The sequence below is a fragment of the Strongylocentrotus purpuratus genome, unplaced genomic scaffold, assembly GCF_000002235.5.
Source record: "Strongylocentrotus purpuratus isolate Spur 01 unplaced genomic scaffold, Spur_5.0 spur5_scaffold_21, whole genome shotgun sequence".
Classification (NCBI taxonomy): Eukaryota; Metazoa; Echinodermata; class Echinoidea; order Camarodonta; family Strongylocentrotidae; genus Strongylocentrotus; species Strongylocentrotus purpuratus.
This window is the reverse complement of record NW_022145607.1, coordinates 30,654,158-30,674,540: the sequence shown is the minus strand read 5'-3', so window position 1 is coordinate 30,674,540 and position 20,383 is coordinate 30,654,158. Positions and strand designations below refer to the sequence as shown.

At 38.0% G+C, this 20,383-nt stretch overlaps 2 protein-coding genes across 2 annotated transcripts in view; one reads left to right on the top strand and one right to left on the bottom strand.

Moving 5' to 3' along the window:
• LOC100890961 (serine/threonine-protein kinase LATS1) overlaps positions 1-7,876 on the bottom strand; it is a 16,884-nt gene extending 9,008 nt beyond the window's left edge. The window contains exon 1 of the mRNA XM_030994491.1: positions 7,700-7,876. Coding sequence (XP_030850351.1) covers positions 7,700-7,762 — 63 coding nt within the window. The 5' untranslated portion in view covers positions 7,763-7,876. The remainder of the gene's footprint in view (positions 1-7,699) is intronic.
• LOC575875 (lysine-specific histone demethylase 1A) lies at positions 7,868-20,383 on the top strand. The gene is made up of 14 exons (XM_030994490.1): positions 7,868-8,425; positions 9,133-9,271; positions 9,861-9,994; positions 10,574-10,652; positions 11,347-11,456; positions 11,863-12,129; positions 13,210-13,355; positions 14,003-14,093; positions 15,046-15,180; positions 16,096-16,169; positions 16,554-16,798; positions 17,290-17,477; positions 18,064-18,306; positions 18,762-20,383. The coding sequence occupies exons 1-14, from the start codon at positions 8,048-8,050 to the stop codon at positions 19,065-19,067; spliced, it is 2,535 nt and encodes an 844-aa protein (XP_030850350.1). The 5' UTR covers positions 7,868-8,047; the 3' UTR covers positions 19,068-20,383.

Sequence of the window (20,383 nt, the reverse complement as noted above, 5' to 3'; positions counted from 1 at the left end):
GTATTAGATATATTGGAAAGTAGTCTGCGGACGAAAGTACAACAATACGAAAGCAGAAGTTATATGAAATTGTCTTTAAGAGAGAAAGAGAGGTTAAATTCTAAAATGAAATGAAAGGGGTTATGTGACTCTCAAGGAGGAAATTACAATTTCTATCTCTCATGACGACTATTTGGAATTTCCTAATTTTGTTTAAAGTTCAAGAACTTCCTGGGGCTCCGCCCCGTGCAAGACTCCCGGCAACAGCAAATTATTTACACAATTTCTTGCTGTCTGCTGCCTCGAGATCACTGGAGCGAAGAAAGGTAACATATAGCAAGAATCCCTATTCAGTGAAGGATTTATCCCTTTTATTATTAAAGACTCCCGACAAAGGCTCTCCCCCTGCAAAATTGGAGAGAGTTTTATGTAGTTTAAGCTTCTAACAACCACGCCCGTGGACCTTTTATTATTTACACAAAGGTAAAAGTGTACATGTATAGCAAGAATCCCTATTCAGTGAAGGATTCATCCTTTTTATGCAGATGCTTCTTCTACCATTCTTGACCAGAAGTGCGTTTCAAACTCAATGATATGGGCATCATCCCATTGAATAGGGACTTTTAGAATGAGTGGACGAGAACACGACGAACGCCAACTGACCATGCGTGTCAACGTACTCAACTGCCCATGTTGACTACAATTAGAAATCTTTTAGATTGCACTCAACGTTATACATGCATGTAGGAAGTAACACTATATGAACATGACAGACAAAGAAAGAGGACAAAATATACAGTTCCTCATTCTACTCTCAACAATAGGCCATTTTCGTAATGTAACCAAATTTAATGCATAGGTCTTTGTAAAGTGCCTCAATACAAATTATTTAATTCACATGATAGGAATAATAGTATTTCAACAGTCAGAATGCAACTGCATATATTAAGTGTTGCTAGGTAGGTCAAGCCATAATATTTGTCCAACCTAGCTGGCAACAACAATAATGTATGCAGTTAGGATTCTGTCTATTGAAATACTATTATTCCTATCAGGTGAATGAAATAGTTTGTATTGAGGCACTTCACAAAGACCTGTGCATTAAATTTGGTTACATTACGAAAATGGCCTATTGTTACGTGGTAGAACATCCCTTCACTGCTATTATGCAAACATGTGTAGAACAGGTGAACATGCATGTGACACCTGTTCTACAGTTTTTACATGATAGCAGTAAAGGGATGTTCCTTTATCTACCTGAGGAACTGTATATTTTGTCCACTTTCTTTGTCAGTCATGTTCATAGTGTTTGTTTTGCTACTTGCTGCCTAATCTGAGGGCTCTGTTGTGCTCTTTAAAAAGAGGACACAATAGGGGCGGCGCAATTTAAATATCAAGGAATGTATTAGAGTTTATTTCTAGAATGAAATGAAAGGGCTATTTGACTTTCAAGAGCGATAAAAACTCTAATCCATCCCTTGAAATTTAAATTGCACTGCCCCCATTCAGTGTGCCATTTTCAAAGAGCACAAAAAGGCTTCAGATTGAAGATTCCATCCCATAAAATTGTTTATAAGAGAGAAAGAGAGTTTATTTCGAGAGAAAAAATGAAATGAAAGGGCTATTTGACAAGAGCCCTTTCATTTCATTTTAGAAATAACCTCTCTTCCTCTCTTATAGACAATTTTCTCTCTTGAAAGTCAATAACCCTTTCATTTCATTTTAGAAATAACCTCTTTTTTCTCCTAAAGACAATTTCTCTCTTGAAAAGGCTCTGCCAGACCCCTCAAGCTCTGCCATGTTGTATGGATCCATTAGAAAGCAAAATAAGCCCACTCAATAATTGATATATATTAAAACGTCATAGCGATTCATCCAAATAAGAAATCCACGTAAGAGGCATTTTGAAAGTTTTAAGAAAATTCTTTCAAATTCCAGGATATTGGGTGTTCTTTTTCTCTATTTAAACGAGTGGAAGCACTGGCGGTTCTGTTTTTTTAAAACTGTAACAATTCTCCTTGGATCAGATATAGACCAAAAACAAGCCTCATTATCTTCAGTATACAAGTGTCAATTCGGACCTTACAGCTTTCATAGAAATCGCTTCTGGACCGTCAAAGAAAAAGTTTGAGAACCCCTGGTCTACGCATTATACACATCAGGACCAACTTGACAACTTGACAAAAAATTGAGGGGGGTTCGACCCCCCCCCCCCCCCCCCACCCTGCGTACGCGCCTGCATGTGCATCCCTTCCTCCTTATTCCCTTATCCATCGTTACCGTCACTACCATTTGAGTAGGGCCGGCCCCCTCCTTAATAACGACTCCCAAGCCATCAAGAATGACCCCATAATTTATAGATTACCATTCTGCCGTTCTTTGGAGGGGCCGGGCGCGGCCTTTTCAGAAGTGTTTCTACACTAACCTTTTCATGCACTCCGGCTTAACATAAACAAGCATGCTAAGATTGTTTTGAAAAGAAGCATAATTTCGACTCAGTTTCGCATAACCTAAAAATAAGAATACGGCCAGTCACCCCTCCCCCCCCCTCCCCTCAATGCATCCGCCTTCACGCACCCCCCTTCCCCTTGTCTTTCCCTTATTCGTCGTTACTGTCACTAATTTTTAGTGCCATTTCGTTGTCTTTCTTTCTCCCCGGCTCCTCTCTTCTTTTTCTTTCCTCTTTTTTGAACTCTCTCTCTTTTCTTTACTTTTTTTTGTTCTCTTTTCTTTTATCTTCTCCTTTTTCCCCCTTTTTTTCCTTCTTTTTTTTCTTCCTCTTTTTTCCTTCTCAATTTTTTGCTTCGCCAATAGGGGGGGGGGGGGGGCTGCGGCCGTTTCGGCCCACCCCTGGATCCGCCACTGATCCTTTCATTACCTTTTCTATAAATAATCCCCTTTTACTCCGTGAGTAATCGCATGAGATGTTTTTTCCCTAAAAATTATTCCATATATTAGGCTTATTTTTCAGGTCACATTTTGTTTGTTTCGGGGGGGGGGGGGTGTATTATTGGTGATGATTGTTTGACCCCATGACTGCTTGTAATAAGCTACCAGGGGGTTGACGGCTTTAAGGCCGCTCCGAGGAACTTGGTAATGAGGATTAATGCGGTACCAAAGAGCACGGGCGCAATGGCTTGGTTACGAACCCGGGACCTCCCGGTTACGCCTTTTTACGAGACCACTGCTCTACCACTGAGCCATCGCGCTTCCTCATGGAGGAATGGCCCAGACTATGACGTAATTTCTATGTGGCTTCATGGAATTACCCTATAGAGATAAAGAACGATAAAGTGCGTATGTGTCCCTTGGATAATAATTAATGATTATTGGTCATGGTAATAAGAAGGAAATGATTTATTAAACAATATTAGTGTGGTGACGAAGATTTTACATAATTACACTATTATGGGACGTTGGGAGAAGTCTAATGTTAAATAAGGTCAAAATATCCTCCATTCGGTTTGAAATTTCTCTGATGTTAACATGACATAGACCGTCGCTGTTTTCACGAAGTGACTGTAGTGAAAAAAAATTGCATTCACTTTGCGTTACGATTTTCCTCACTACCGTCACTTCGTGAAAACAAGGACGATTTAATGACGTAGTCAATTTTTCATGTGATTTTCATGTTAAGCCAGCAATTTGACATTCGAAATTTCAAAAAAAAAAAAAAAAAAAAAAATCTTATTCGGTCTAGATATGACAGAACCCCGTCCCTGTGCGATTTTGTGCCCGTATGCTCATGGATATTCAACAAATATGGAAGTATAAATTATGTATAATTATTTGTTTGAATCTCAATTATTTTATTTTCTAATTAAAAATTCCATGCTCTCCCGGTAACTCCGGACAGTGACGTGTTTTAGCAGACTATATATCTATTTATGATCCCCAAATAATACTGTATTATAATACCGAAGGGAGGGGGTGTTTATGTTCCAATTTTATAGTCTAGCCCTAACTATAATTCTGCACAGGAAGGACTTATAATAATGCATTGTCGAAAAATCGAATTCCTTCTCTAGATCATTCTAGAATCTAGATTGTATGATCCATCCGAAATTGGAAAAGATTAAGAAAGCGCTACAAACCAAGACTGGGGTGTAATGTTCATTTCTGATTTTCTGGTGAGAGTGAAAATAAATTTGTCAACTTTTTCATCCTTTTTATTTTAGTGCTTAAGAATACCATAGGAGAAATGGACCCTGAAAAGATTTGCTCTTCAAATGCCCTTAAATACAAAATATGACCAAAAGTAACTGAAATACTTTGAACAAACTTTTATGCGACAGTTTGGGCAGTCCCTTATAAATATTCTGTGTGCAGTGCACGTAGCTTTCAGTAAGTCTGGGTCAATTCTTATCATTTTGACGATTCCAAAACCAAACAGTATAGACCAATTTTCCAATTCTCTTATTGACCTTTTTTACATTGCTCCCAGACATCCGCCTGGGTGGGAGTCGAACCCGGGATCTGCCTATCGAACCAAAGATCCCGGGTTCGACTCCCACCCAGCCGGATGACTGAAGTCTGCGTTGTGTGTTAACGTGCCCTTCCCCTTGTTCATAGATGCAGGTTATGTCAAGTGGAAAACACTCCGTCCCTCGGATAGGACGTTAAATGGAGGCCCCGTGTACAGGAGAGTCACCACCCTTGCACGTTAAGAACATATTGCACTATTCGTATAAGGGTAGGGGGAAACCCCGGTGTATAATGGTCCACCTGCATGCATACCCCAACCAGGCCGAGTTTACGGCATCTGCAATAATCTTCAGTATTGAAGGAGGCAGATTATCTTGAAGAAGAGGAAGAAGAAGACAGCTTCTAACAAAATTGTAATGGCTTGTCCCGAACCCAATGTTAAGAGCCTCCTTTCCCCATTTCATGATTTTTTTTTGAGGCTTTACCAATATTCAAAATTGTCTCTAAATGCAGATTGGAGGTCTTAACTGCTTTGAATGATAATTCCAATAAGATCAAGGTTTTTTCATCGTCAGTTGTTCACTAAAACATAAAATGAGGTATGGTTCTAAACCCATCATAATATATATTTATAGCCGAACCACTCTTCAAGAATCTATTTTTTGCATCAATAAAGCGAAATTCTGGAATATTATACTAAAGTGTAATACAAGACAATTATTTTAAATTATATTTGAATGTCTATACGTAAGCATTCAAAGAAGAATCATTATGTATTTTAAATTTGAAATAGGTAAAACAAAAGAAAACAAAAGGAAAACACAAGCGACTGATTTTTAGGTATAAAGGGATGTGATTTGTGCCGTAAATTCTATTTCAAATATGTTCCTTTTATGCACTTTTAAAATCAGGAGTCAGACAGTTCGATTTTCTTATTCACCGACTATGCAAAACATAGCCCCCTCCCACCCACCCTGAAAAAAAGGTAACAATATTATCGCCTCGCATCAGGCGCGTACACAGGGGGGGGGGGGGGGGGGGGGATGGGTTTGGGGGGTTAATTGGTATTTTTATGTGCGAAACTCCACCCCCTCAAAAAACAAACAAAACAAAACAAAAACAAAAACAAAACAAAAACAAAAACAAAACCTAAAACCCCCCACTTTGGATTTTTTTTTTTTTTTTAATTATTAAAAAAAAAAATTTAAAAAATGGATGACCTAAACAGGTGACCTTACCCCCCCCCCCCCCCCCAACGGAGCAAAATGTCAATTTTTCAAATTTCGAGACCAAAAAAAAAAGTGTCCTCTTCCCCCCCCCCCCCCCCCCCCGCTTATTCAGCGGCTGGCTGAGTCGTTGCGAAATTTTCGGCCCGATTTATAAATGTTAACCCCCCCCCCCCTTTTAAAAATCCTGCGTACGCACCTGCCTCGCATTTCCTGTTGGTAAATCCTTTGTAAGACAGTTGATAAATTCCCTGAATGTGATTATCCGAAGAGGATGGAAAACTAATGAATAACAATCATTTCATTTCAATGCTTCCGTGTGGGGTTTAATTGGGAATTTTCAGACGTGTATCTGATTATCATCTTCTAGTGAAAAACATCCGAAAACACAGAAATGGAGAAAACGAATCGTGATTTAAAAAACAGACAGGGGAAAAAAAAAATAGATTTATTCGATTTAAATCGCGATTTTTTTTTCTTAATCGATTTTGTTCTACTTGGAAAAAAGTGAATGATATACAAATAGATTATTATTATATTTGAGATCAATTGGCTATCCAGCATTAGCTGTAAAGTATGTACATGTTATATCACTGAAAGGTATAAGATGGCAAGTTCGATTTAAAAGAAATTAACATGCTGTTTAAAATTCTATTTATGTGTTCTAATAATAATAAAAACAAGAACAAAACATATATATTCTAGTTTAGCAACCTATAGTGCTTAGTACGAAGATAATGTCTCTAAATGCCCTTTTGTGGAGCATTAATCTTAATCCTCATTACTGTCATTTATGACTTAAGGGCGTAGGTCCCCCAGTTGATAAGCATATACACAAGCTTTAGCAGTCACGCAAAACAAACATTGGCAAATTATTATTCAATAAAATCTGAGAATGTATATACTATTATCCGTGTATATCTAGTATATTATTTTAAAATAATTCCATTAATTGGGGTAAACAAAAATATTCCAACTATATGAGCGACAGTGTATTTACCATTATTATTACAATTATCGTTATCACTTTTATCATTATTATTATTATGACGATGATAGGCTAATGATAATAATAATAATAATAATACAAAATAATAATAATAATAACCATTATTGTACTTATCATTATAATCATTATTAGGCCCATTTTTTATTAATATTGTTATCATTATCATCACCATTTACAATGTATATCATTATCTTCATCACAATCATCATCAATTATTACTAGATCATATTCATGAATCAAGACCATGCATTCTTCTTCTTCTTCTTCTTCTTCTTCTTCTTCTTCTTCTTCTTCTTCACCTCCTTCTTTTTCTTCTTCTTCTCCTTCTTCTTTTTTTCTTCTTCTTCTTCTTTTTTTTCTTCTTCTTCTTCTTCTTCTTCTTTTCTTTTTCTTCTTCTTCTTCTTCTTCTTCTTCTTCTTCTTGTATTCTTGCTTGAAATTGATCTGTATAAGCGCTTAGTTATTCAGGCCTATAATGAAGACTAGTCTACAATAGATTTGTATTGATTGCAATTTAGATTTAAATGCGATTAAACAAGCAATCCAAACACATATCCACAATTATTCCGTTTCAGGCTCCTCTCAAAGATCCTTAAAAAGTTACAGTTTCAAATTGGCAACGTATTATGATAATGATTAGGTGATTAAATATGATGGCAAATCACCCCGTCTAGCTAGCTGTCCAGCAGCCCGCGACCGCGCAGTGAGAGAAACATATATATATGACTAACGTGAAATAAACATATATTACACTTTTTGTTCATATAGTAAGAAGTGTCATGACAAAGTGCAATCTTCCTTTTCGGGGATGAGTTAATTTTTCGTTATAATGATCAAATAACTTTTTAAATACACAACAAAACAAGTCGATATTGTTCCGCCCGGCTTGTTCCGTCGCAGAATCGACGGAGGAGGCGACGACGAAACGCACACGGTATATCACACACACAGAGATTATACACTCACGCATTCAATGACGTCCCGAATCATGATCACACACAGTCAGTTCTATTCACAGGTTCAGTCACTGTGAACAAAATTTCGTCAAAATTTTCCTTACCCTCATCCCTCTAGATGATAAAGACTGGTAGGCGTTGGGAGGAAAATTCCCAGATGACATCATTTTGATGAATTTGAGAAGGGTTCGATTTCGATAAATGTATCAATGAATTGAAATTTGACTGACAAATCAACCGGATCACACAATCATGGCGATCAAAATCTAATTTAATTTAGTCATTGCCCACAATGCATCAGTTGATTGATTTCACCTTCGACCTGAATAATACAACAAAGGAGTGCGTGTAAAATACGGGAACGAAAGGGTTAGCGAATGAAGGTTTCTTAAATCGGGATTTACTCTTTCCGGTCTTAATTTTCATCATATTTCGCATTTTTGTTTGAAAGAATGGAGAAGAAAGAGAAGGATTCCGGTGGCAGCACCAACACTAGCGGCGACGAAGGTGCTAAAAAGAAGGAGAGGAGCAGCCCTCCGCAGACCCAACAAGTGACCGCTGCAAGCCAACCCTCCGCCTCGGCATCCGCCTCCTCAGCTAGCGCTAGCGCTAGTGGAGCGGCACAGAAGCCGACTATGATGATGATGGCTTCTAGCAGCAGTGGGAAGTCCTCGGGTTCCCATCAAGGTTCGGGCTCAGGGAAACATCATCCTACGCCAGTTTACAGCATCATGCCTCCTTCATCGAGCCATGGATCAATTCACCACAAGGGCCACGCAAATGGAAGTGATGAACCTCTCAGAAGAACAAGCAGGAGGAAAAGACCTCGGGTAAACAAAAGAAAAATGTCAATCATAGACTATCATAGAAATTTTATTTTTTGTTGAAATTGCCAATTAATACAGTAGGGGTCTACCCAGACATCTTGTGCAGATGCAGTTTGTGTATTTGGCATTCTGGATCTGGATAGTTAATTAAAAACAGCAATTTGAAGAAGTTTAAAAATACAAGGAATAGATTTCATAAACCTTTTGAGACCCATCATGATGAGTGACATGTTCATTATTCAACGAGTGATGATGATGAAGTACAAATAATATTGGTGTGTGTTATGAATATAGACTCTATAGACCTAATCCTATGTACTGTATTAAGTCTATTATTGTTTACTAGATCTAAATGTTATAAAACTGGACTCACTGTCATTTCATTTGAAAACAATCGTACTGCATGGGGCTTGAGAGTTTTCTTAAGCTTGGCAATCTACTGATAACTAACGAAACAAAAGAATGAATGTCTTGATGAAAAGAAGGAGGATGATGATGATCGATGATGATGATGAGGGAAGAAGGAAAGAAGAAAAAGAAACCTTAGCAACTTAAAGTTGTATCATTGTTTACATGTAGCCTATATGTACATGATCAAGTAGACCTCTAGAGTCTAGGCTCCTCTACATTTTTTTTTTTTTTTTTTTTACCAGGTTTTCTCAGTCGCCTTAATAACCAGGTATCCTTGCTCTCTTTCTCTTTTGAATCAGGTGGAGTATCGGGAAATGGATGAGAAGTTGGCCAATCTGTCCGAGGATGAGTACTTCTCAGAAGAAGAAAGACAGTCCAAGAGAACGGCAAAAATCCCGGAAGAAGAGGAACCAGAAGAAGAACTGTCAGAACCCAAAGGTATTTTTATTTTCCCCCCTTAATTTTACACCTTAGTTAGGAATTCTAAAGACAAGAAAGTTTATTATCTGTACTTTCAATTGTAGATATGAACTTGCCTCGATAGGCTCAAATTAGACCTAGGATGTCTCAAGGCCTAAGTATTTGAAACACAGAGAACTTGATGAATTCAAATTATCAAAGACCTTGGCCCTGTTTGCTATGGTTTTGCCTTGCCTACAGGTTTTCCAAATGGCATTGGAATGTATGTTTTTATAATTGTTACAAACTATTTATTTACAAGCTTAAAAAAATCACTGCGATAAATCATGAAACCTGCCTTGTCCTACAGTAAGTCCAAAAGAGCTGCTGTAAACACAAATGTGTTATAATAATAATAATAATAGTGGGTTCTTGTATAGCGCTCATGTCTGTCAGACTTGACACTCCTGGCGCTCCTGATTATTACTCTGGCTTTAGCATGGCTGCCATTACGGCGCTCTAGCATTTCAAGGAAGTAATTCCTGCCAGGTAGTCAGGTACCCATTTAAATCACCTGGGTTGAGTGTGGCAAATGTAGATCAATGTCTTGTATTACACTGATCCGCAGGTTTGGAGGGTGCTGCCTTCTCGGCGCGTCTACCCCACGATAAGATGACATCTCAAGAGGCTGCTTGCTTTCCTGATATCATCCAGAGTCCCATGCAAACACAGAAACTATTCTTGTACATCAGGAACAGGATCGTAAGTTAACTAGAGTTTCCCAAAGGACAACGCAAAAACAGTTTCAAAATTGTTGCATAAGCAGTACCTCTGAAACATGTGCATGTACTATTCTCATTCAATTCATTTAGTCATTCAATTTATTTTTTCACTCAATATATAAAAACAGATACATAAAACTGCGTATGAATGTATATGACAAATATAAAAAGATGGACATAGTAAAAGTAGTTGAAAGCACAAGTAACATAAATTGAGTGTGGATCAGATTAAAGATCTATTTAAAGATCTTGTGAATTCAAACCCCATTGTGATGTATACATTGCATAGTATTGTTGCATGTACTCTTTAAAAGCATCGTTGTTTTCATTTGATTTGTTCATATATTTAAAGTTAGTCCTTCTTTCAACAATAACTTTGATATGACTAAAAAAATTTCATTTGTTTTCATAGTAAGGAATGGTATTATTCTTGAAGAATTTTTTGCAGACAATGTTTTTCATGTACATGTATATCCAATACAAAGCTGCTGCAATTTGGGCTTCTGTCTTGATATGTAGTTTTCATGTAATCTTGGTTTTCTCCTTTTTGTACACATAGCTTCAACTATGGCTGGAGAACCCTAAAGTACAGCTGACCTGTGCGATTGCCCTTCCACAGATCGAAGCTCCGTACAACAGTAAGTTATATGAAATAGGTCATTTGTTTAATAGCGAGTATCCTTTTGGATGAAACGTTGTCACCTGACACTCAACAATTTGAGATATGAACACGACCCTGCAATATAATATCCGTTTTTGCATGATAAAATGTGTACAAAAGTGAATTAGGCTGCACACAAAAATCAGTTAAAGTTGCTCTAGTGAGCATAATCATATGACATGATACTGTACCATTTTGCTTGGGATTACATAATGATTTGGGCTTTTTGTTCATTTTAACACAAGATAGGATTATGTTTTTGTTGTTTATATAGTCAACCCTGCTTTAGTGACCACCTATCTACAAAGACCACTTTTTGTGTTTCCCTTGGGCAGTCGCTATAGACAGTTTTGACTGTATATATGTATTTTTTTGCTTGTAAAATATATGGTGTATTACATTTCCATGTTTTTAACTTGGACGAACGAATTTGAATTGAATTGAATGAAGCACTTGAAAAGTAATGGGTTTGGTTTTGGAGCACTTAACATATGCTAACTATTTGGCAATGTATTTCTACATGTAAGTGACTGTTGTAATGTATTTATCCATAGAAAATTTCGTTCAGTGCTTGCGATAGGAACATTTATTTATTTGCATCGACTTGGGGAAAACCCTTTTCAATGCTCATAAGTTCCAACAATGATAATTTTCCTCTTTACTGATTTCAGGTGATGTCCAGCTCATAGTTCGAGTTCATGCCTACTTAGAGAGGCATGGCTATATCAACTTTGGTGTCTACAAGAGGCTGCAACCGCCAACGCAAAAATCTACGTTCAAGGTAAAACATTAAAAAAAGACCACAGCAACCGCCATTTTTTAAATTCTGTGTGAGAAAAAGAGAGAGTGTAAAGTTTAAGCCAAAATATGAGATGCACTGGAAAACTAAATGGCATCATTCTTATTAGGGTTTCTCCCTTTGATGGGAGTAATCTATTAGTACTGCTTGATCGAAGAAGTGAATGTTTTTTTGTGGCATTAACACGTGTATTAAACATCTTCTGTTAATTGATTTAAACATGTGGTCAACATTACAACTAAGATGATTTGATTGACAAAAAATGTCATGAAGTAAATCACAAATAATTTGATGAATTCTATCTTGCTCTATCATCCAAGTGTCTGGAACAGCCAAATAAAATGTGAGCGATTCAAAGGAAAATCTTTATTTTGAAAACTTATTCCAGGTCATCATCATTGGCTCGGGTATAGCTGGGCTGACCGCTGGGAGGCAGCTCCAGACCTTCGGCATCGACGTCATCCTCCTCGAAGCTCGAGATCGAGTCGGTGGTCGAGTGACCACCTACCGTAAGAACAACTACGTGGCTGACCTCGGTGCCATGGTGGTCACTGGTCTGGGTGGGAACCCGATGACCATCATCAGCAAGCAGGTCAACATGGAGCTGGCAAAGGTCAAACAGAAGTGTCCACTCTTTGAGAGTGGAGGGCAAACGGTGAGTTTTGCTGATATAAACTGATTGATTGAATGGTTTATTTAAATAAGTACATTGCAGGTGTATTACAATGTACATTGCAGGTGAATTACAATGTACATTCAGGTTAAAATACATAGGCGGTGTCACACAGAGGCCCAAAATCCGGATTTTAGTTATCCTCTTAATTGCTGTCTGTCATTAATTATCCCTTCAAAAACCCTCAATGGAAGCAAGAAAATTCTCCCTTGAAAAGATTTCTCAAGGGATTTTTTATAGGATTTTTCTGTGTGACACCGCCTCATGTATCAATGTAATTAACTTCAGGATGTGGTCCAAAATATGCAAGACACATTAGGCGGTGTCACACGGAGGCCCAAAATCTGGATTTTAGTCATCCTCTTTTTGGCTGTCTGTCATCAATTATCCCTTCAAAAAAATCCTCTAACAAAGTAAGAAAATTCTCCCTTGAAAGGATTTTTTAAGGGATTTTTCTGTGTGACACCGCCTAATATCTTGTTATAAAGGCGGTATTTCTGGATGTAGTAGGTTTTGTTAAGAAAAATGAGAGGGGTAACTTTGAATATGTTATAGAATTTAATCAGAATCACTTTTCAGGTGAGAGAAAGGGCAAATTAAGTTGCTTATGAACTGAAACCTTCATGCACCTTTGAATTATCACGTTGACTGGACTACAAGGAAATGTTTTCATTTCTGACAAAACAATGTATTTTTTGCCTCATCTCAGGCCCTTTTTCAATGTTTCATTTTTGATATTCCATTATTTAATATCTGCAATGGACAACCTTGAATTTTACTTGTAATTTTATGGGATGATACAGCGACAGAATGATATGTCATACATTTTTAACACTAATCAAATGCCTGACTTAAATTTTCTACCAAATACTTATACTAGAGCTAGCTTTTAATCGTAATCATGAACCTAACCTGGAAAACTTGGTTCAACCCTAGCCATGACCTCTTAGTTTTTACAAATTGAAGGCCACAGCAGATGTTGGAGCATCTTACTATTTTGCTCAAATTCTTAATAATGCGATTTCCCTAGTTCTCATGAAATTTGTTCCTTCTTCCGTGCAGCAAATCCCCAAGGACAAAGATGAGATGGTTGAAAGAGAATTCAATCGATTACTGGAAGCCACCTCCTACCTCTCTCACCAGCTAGACTTCAACTACCTCAATGGCAAGCCTGTCTCATTGGGCGAGGCTCTGGAACTAGTCATAAAGTAAGCCTATGCTGCTTGTAGTATATTTGCTATCTTATTTGTGATGTATGATCAACTTGTCAATATCTGATTGATACTGCAATGCAGTACTAAATGCATGTGTTCCATGTTTACTTCAATTGTTTTTGATGATCAGAGACATTCTAAGTCATTTTGTGTGACTCAAAACATGACAGGTCCTTGATTTGGACATCTACATTTCCTATGTCTTTAAGTGTGTTTTTGCTTGTTTGGAATTTGGAATTCTTTGCTTGGTTTGTTATTATAAAAATAATAATAATATTTGGTTCTTATATAGTGCATATCACATTATAACGTCTCTATGCACTTCCAAAGAGCTTTGGAAATTCACTGAGATTCATTTTATGATGGTTTTAAAGTTATGAAAATTTTGTTAGTCATGCTTGTGACTTACATAAATGGGCGTCTCCTTCATCGAAAGCAATTTCATCATTACAATTATAGGGGTGAGATAAATTATAATAGAGACTTTCCTATGATAAAAACAATTTTGACGAAATCAATGAGTTAACATTGAATTGTCCTTCAGCATGTTTGATTTTATTTGTGACATTTTTGACACTTTTCAAATAATGGCGTATTCTGTCTTGTATGTGACTGAACAATGAACCTTGTTTGTTTCATAGGTTACAAGAGAAGCAAGTCAAAGAGAAGAAGGGAGACTATCTGAGGAATATCATCCTTCTACAAGATGAGCTGAAGCAAGTGCAGTCTAAGGTATGTATTTATAAGTATACAAATAATACACAGCAGTGAGGGCATTAGTAAAAATTACCCACATAAGGTACCTTTGGAACAGTCTTTGGACTGTTTTGAAGGTACAGATTATGGGTAATTTTACTAATACCTGAACAAAATGATGAGTATCATTTGTTTTATAAAACAATGTTTTATAACTTGATTTTACTAATGACCGGGCATTAGCATTTGATAATGACCGGTCATTATCAAAATTACGTGTTGGGCAAAATAAATGCCTGGTCACGTGTACGCTCTCAACTAATCATTTGATTTGGATCCACGTCATCATCTTATAATGTATTCTACCCAGGCAAGGAATGGATGCAATAGACTTATCATCGTGTACAGTTGTAACTAGAAGAAAAGTCTGATCCAGCAGATCAAAATGTAGACTAAAATCTGGTGCAAATGTCATTATTCCTGCTGGGCAAATGTGTGTTAAGATGAGGGGAGCATATTAAGAAGAAAGACAAATAACATTTCTACAGTGAAGGGAATCTTCTAAGTGTAAGAAAAGAAGATTTCCCCCTTGTTTTGAGGGGGGGGGGGGGGGGGGGAGGGGGGGGGGGGGGTATCTAATAAATGTCTTCAACTCTCCACAGAATTTTGTGTAGTGGTGAATTAAAAGTATTGATTGTATAATATGGGTAAAAGATATAAAAAACAATACATGTACATGTATGTACTAATAAAAGGCTTCCCCTCCCTTATCATAATGTATAACATTAATTACTTTAATCCATCATTTGACCATGTACAGTAAAACCTAGGAAGACAGAAAAGTAGTCTTTATGTACATGTTCGGTTAGTACATGTTTCAATGAGAAACCACTTTCAAGGGAAACAAAAATGTGGCCTTTGTAGACAGGTGGTCACTAAAGCAGGTTTGACTGTAATTGTTTATGTTCTGAATTGTCTACCTTTCCAGATCCTGTCTTTACAAGATAAGATCAAGGAGCTGAACCGCCAGCACAAGAAAGCAACGGAGAGCAAGCAGACGAGGGACATCACAGCAGAGTTTGTGGTTCGCAGTAAACTCAGAGATCTCAATGCAGCATGCAAGGTAGGCAGGGAGTGTTTTCCTATTTTAGTTTTACGATCTGTTTAAAGGGGGTGTATATTAAAGCTTATCAACACTAGTGTGGCTAGGATGGATTAGATCACACAGCGAGGTCACTGACAGGTGGCTATCTCATTAACTCAGCTCTCAATTAACATAAGAAAAAGAGGATCATGCGGGACCAACAGGCACCGATTGGGGAAGTTTTCTATATAGAGGGAGCAAGTAGCTACAAGTAGGACAGTGGGGCTTTAAACAAAGTTCATTAAATGATGGACTCCTTCAGTTTTTATATCCATTTGTTATGTGATTATTGGTTATTTCATTTCAAATATAAATGCTTGTTTATTTGTTCATATACTGCTTAAGATTTCCCTTGAAGAACACTGTTGTTGAAAGCACGTATTGCCATGATAAAAAAAAAATAAAAGGCAGAAGTTTGCTTGCAAGTTTTCGTAGTAGTAAGTGCAATCTCAATAACTCTGGAAAATCAACCTTAGGTAATTTCAGTGTCCTCGTTCATCACCTATTATAATGTGGAAACAATACAATGAATGATTGCATAATTGGATTATAATTTCTAGGTGATATAAAATAGGGTAATAAAATTATCCGTCAGTTGAATTCTTGAAAGTCTTTGCAATTGTGTTCGTAAAGAATATGAACAGTGATGTCCTCATTACAACCATGTACCGTCTGAGAAATGATTGAAATGCTCATGCGATCACATTCTTTACTAATGGTTTTCATTAAAATGATACCTTGCTGGAATGCCCCCCCAGGGAGTGGAGAGTGTGCATTAGTTGTGTGAGGGCAAGCCTGAATATATCTGTAAAGAGCTTAGAGACATCGTTGATATAAGCACCATATAAAAACGGAATATTATTAGGTATGACAAGTTTATTTCCTTCTCTACAGGATTATGACGTTGAGAAAGAGAAACAGAAGGAACTGGAAGAGAAGATCCAAGACCTAGAAAACAATCCTCCAAGGTAAAAATGGATTTTCAAGTTTTCAAGTTTCAAGTTAGATTTATTTCTCCTCAAGAGATCAACAGATAAAAAATACACATACAAACAGACAAATTTACGACAATACATCAGATGAATTATTAAAAGTGAGGAAGGCAGTGGCCCCAAAAAAGGAAACAAACCTTTTAAGAGGCCAAAAAAACAAGATATAATATGTAACATAAAAACACATAAAAAAGGAACACATGAACTCATAGCAGTACCTAATGAAAAGGCATATTAAAAGTGAAATTGTTGTTAGTGTACTGTTACTGTTGATGTCATGTAATATTTTTAGAAGGATCATATTTCATCTGTATCAATACAGTGTTTCATGGTTTCTCTCTTCCCTCTTTTGCCCACCAGCGATGTATACCTCTCGTCCAGGGACCGTCAGATCCTTGACTGGCACTTTGCCAATCTGGAGTTTGCCAATGCCACGCCCCTCTCCACCCTCTCCCTCAAGCACTGGGATCAGGACGACGACTTTGAGTTCTCGGGCAGCCACCTGACCGTCCGCAATGGCTACTCCTGCGTCCCCGTGGCCCTGTCAGAGGGACTGGACATCAAGCTCAACACGGTGGTCAGGCAGATCAAGTACACATCCACAGGTGAGGCAGGTTGATCATTGGTGGTAATAATGATAATTAAATTATGCTTGTTAGTGGGTTGTTATTTCAATTTATTAGCCAGACTTCCAGTGTTAAATAAATTACCTTGAAATGCCATTTCAGTATATTTTCATGATTTAGGCATAGGCAGATACATGTAAGTCATCACTTACATGTACCTTCCAAATGCGAAATGGTTATGTTAATGGCACTTAGCTGGCATTAATAGTGAGACATTCCTTTTTTGCCATTCATGTCATGAAATTCCATTTGATGTCAAAAATATGAAAATACCTACATGTAACGTTGAAATGAGTGAAGTGCAATTTGTTATATCAATACATACTGTAGGTGTTAGCATATTTTGTCAAAGAATTGCTTTGTTTTCAAGCATTTTAATTAAAATGACAGATTTATTCAAAATTCAACCACTTCTTTTTCCTTTCATATTCATGAAGATTTCCATTAACCTTTTGCCCTTCGACCCACAGGTGTCGAGGTTGTGACCCAGAGCATCAAAGGTCAAGGAGGAAGCTGTACGTACAAGGCCGATGCAGCCCTCTGCACCCTCCCTCTAGGGGTGCTCAAGCAGGCCCCGCCCGTGGTCCACTTCTCACCCCCTCTGCCGGAGTGGAAGACGAGTGCCGTCCAGAGAATGGGATACGGCAATCTTAATAAGGTAGAGTTGTGTAGAAGCCCTCAGAAAATTTGTTTTACTTTGTCACAATTTTTTCATGCTAAAACATGATGGCTCAATGGTTTTAGATCAGTAGTTTTGGAGCCAGCAGGTTCTAGAATCAAAACAAAGTCATAACACCAAATCTACAATCTATACCCAGTGGAAATGAATATTGGTATTTCACTCTTGTGTATTGTGTGCCCCATTGATTGGTAAATCTTGGTGCTATGATGCCAAACCTCATACAAATACATCTCGTAGAAGAGCAACACACAGGGCTAAAAGTTAGCAGTTGGTCAGATGCCAACGACATACATCCTCTAAGGCAAACCTATTATTTGTTATATGTGAATTTTGTGCACTTTTCTATAATATGCTCACCAATTGGCCATCAAAGCAGTTCTCAAGGTTGCTTGGCTGGCAATACATTTAAAAGGTGAAGCGAGAGCCCTGAATATCTTTCTGATTTCTCCTATAAACGACAGGCTCCGGCACATCGTTGTATTGATGTATTGGGCGCTATATAAAAGCGGAATATTGTTATTATAATTATTATTAACAACCTTCCATGTTACTTCTTTACCAGGTGGTGCTGTGTTTCGACAAATGCTTCTGGGACCCCGTCATCAACCTCTTTGGGCACGTCGGAAGCACGACGGCTAGCCGTGGGGAGCTCTTCCTCTTCTGGAACCTCTACAAGGCCCCTGTCCTCCTGGCCCTGGTGGCTGGCGAGGCTGCGCAGATCATGGAGAATGTCAGCGATGACGTCATCGTTGGGCGATGTCTGACCGTACTCAGGGGCATCTTTGGCAACAACGCTGTGCAACAGGTAAGATTGTTTCCTTTTAAATGTAGTACACTATTTGAATGTATACATAGAAGAGAAATTGACATTTTCCTTCGCTTGATTTCTTGAAAATCTTTGTGATTGTGATTTGTATTGAATCCCATGGCAACCTGCTCTACTAGGCAAATTCTAGAGGTGGAATATTAAAATAGACTGACTAGATATGTGAAATGTTGCTGTTAATGAACATTCAAGATAACTAACTTCATTGCATTCATATTCCCTTTTAAAGTTAACTTCCTTAATAAATACATTTCAGGTATTTTGTTTGTTTCAAGAAAAAGAATGAATGAATTTAATTCTTGTATACTTGAGTGTACATGAAATTTAATTTAAAAAATAAAAAATAAAATCAGAATTAGATCAGGATGTTTCCCTCATTAGGTACCTTATCTGTTTAGTTTTTAAAATCTTGAGAATTATTTTATTTGTCCCAGCCCAAAGATGCTGTGGTAACTCGCTGGCGTGCAGACCCATGGTCCAGGGGATCCTACTCCTACGTAGCCGCAGGATCATCGGGCAACGACTACGACCTGATGGCCACGCCCGTCACTCCTACACCCATCGTGCCTGGAGCGCCACCACAGGCCAACAACCTCCCGCGGCTCTTCTTTGCAGGCGAACACACCATCAGGAACTACCCCGCCACAGTCCATGGTGCGCTTCTGAGTGGTCTTCGGGAGGCAGGGCGCATCGCTGATCAGTTCCTGGGATCTCCATACGCTCCACCAGCTAGGAGATAAAATCAGACTCGGAAGAGAACTGTTACATACAGTCAAACCTGTCTACAGTGACTGCCAAAGTGTGCATGTTGTAGACAGGTGGTCTTTGTAGACAGGTTCCTTTTGTACATGTTTCAGTGAGAAACCATTTCAAGGGAAACAAACAATGTGCTTGTTGTAGACAGGTGGTCACTAAAGCAGGTTTGTCATTGATGGTCTTTGTCCAATTTTCTACAGGACATTCTGGCAGGCGTCTTGTTGTCCCATTGCCTGTTAAAAAGAAACTTTTGTTTATCTCTGTTCCTTTGGAACTGTCATCGGCATCTTTCTTCTGTTTCCTAAAAGACATTCTCTTCGGGAATGGGATGATTCATTAGTAAACGGGTTAACTGTAGGATTTGTGCTAGGTGAATGAAATTGCCTTAGCTCTGTGTATGCTATCACCCTGTGGTATCTTCTGCACTAGACGACATAAGCTGAACTAGGATATGCACTTTCTGTAGAACAGAACATGGTTGATTGAGAGAATCAAACACCACATGCACAATTGTCACCTTACGATATACGTTGTTAATGTTCGACTTTCTCCAATTTGTTCTTGGAGCATAAAAATAGAAATGAAATGACTTTTGCTAGCGGGCAAGTTGCACATTTAGTTACTTTATAATATATCAAGCACTGATTTGAACTGTGTTTGTTTATACATGAAAGTCTTACCTCAGCCCAAACTACTGTGAAGCACAGACCAGCCCATGGCATCGCCATGGCTAAGTGGTAGAGCAGTTGTCTCGTAAGGGGGAGATCCCGGGTTTGAAACCAAAGCGATGAGCTAGTGCCCTTTGGCAAGGCATTATTCCTCATTACCTATTCACTGGGAAAGGACTTTAATAAAGTCATCGGTCCCCTGGTTGCTTACTTATAAGCATACACATGCTTTCTTTGCAGGCAGGCTAAACAAACTAACCCCTTCAATATTGTGTGTGTTTATTATTAAAGGCCAACACTATTCGCTTGCCTCTCTAAACATTTGTGGGTAATTTAGATTCAGGGAGTTGGATTATCTAGCCTTTCTAGGGAGATGACCCTTCAACTAAGGTTGTAAATACGAAGCAATTAAGTCAGAACTGTAAAGTGTAAATATTTGTAAAGTACAATGTACAAATGAGACATGGTCTCCATTGCATTTCTTATTGCTATTATCAGGGTGATCATATTTTTGTGTGTAAGTCAGTGTATATATGAAATGTGCAAGGCTGGATGCTACTTTGCTCAAGCCCTTGGATACTGCTGTTACGTTTTATGAAACAAAGCCCAATAGAGATGTGTGTTCCAAGAAA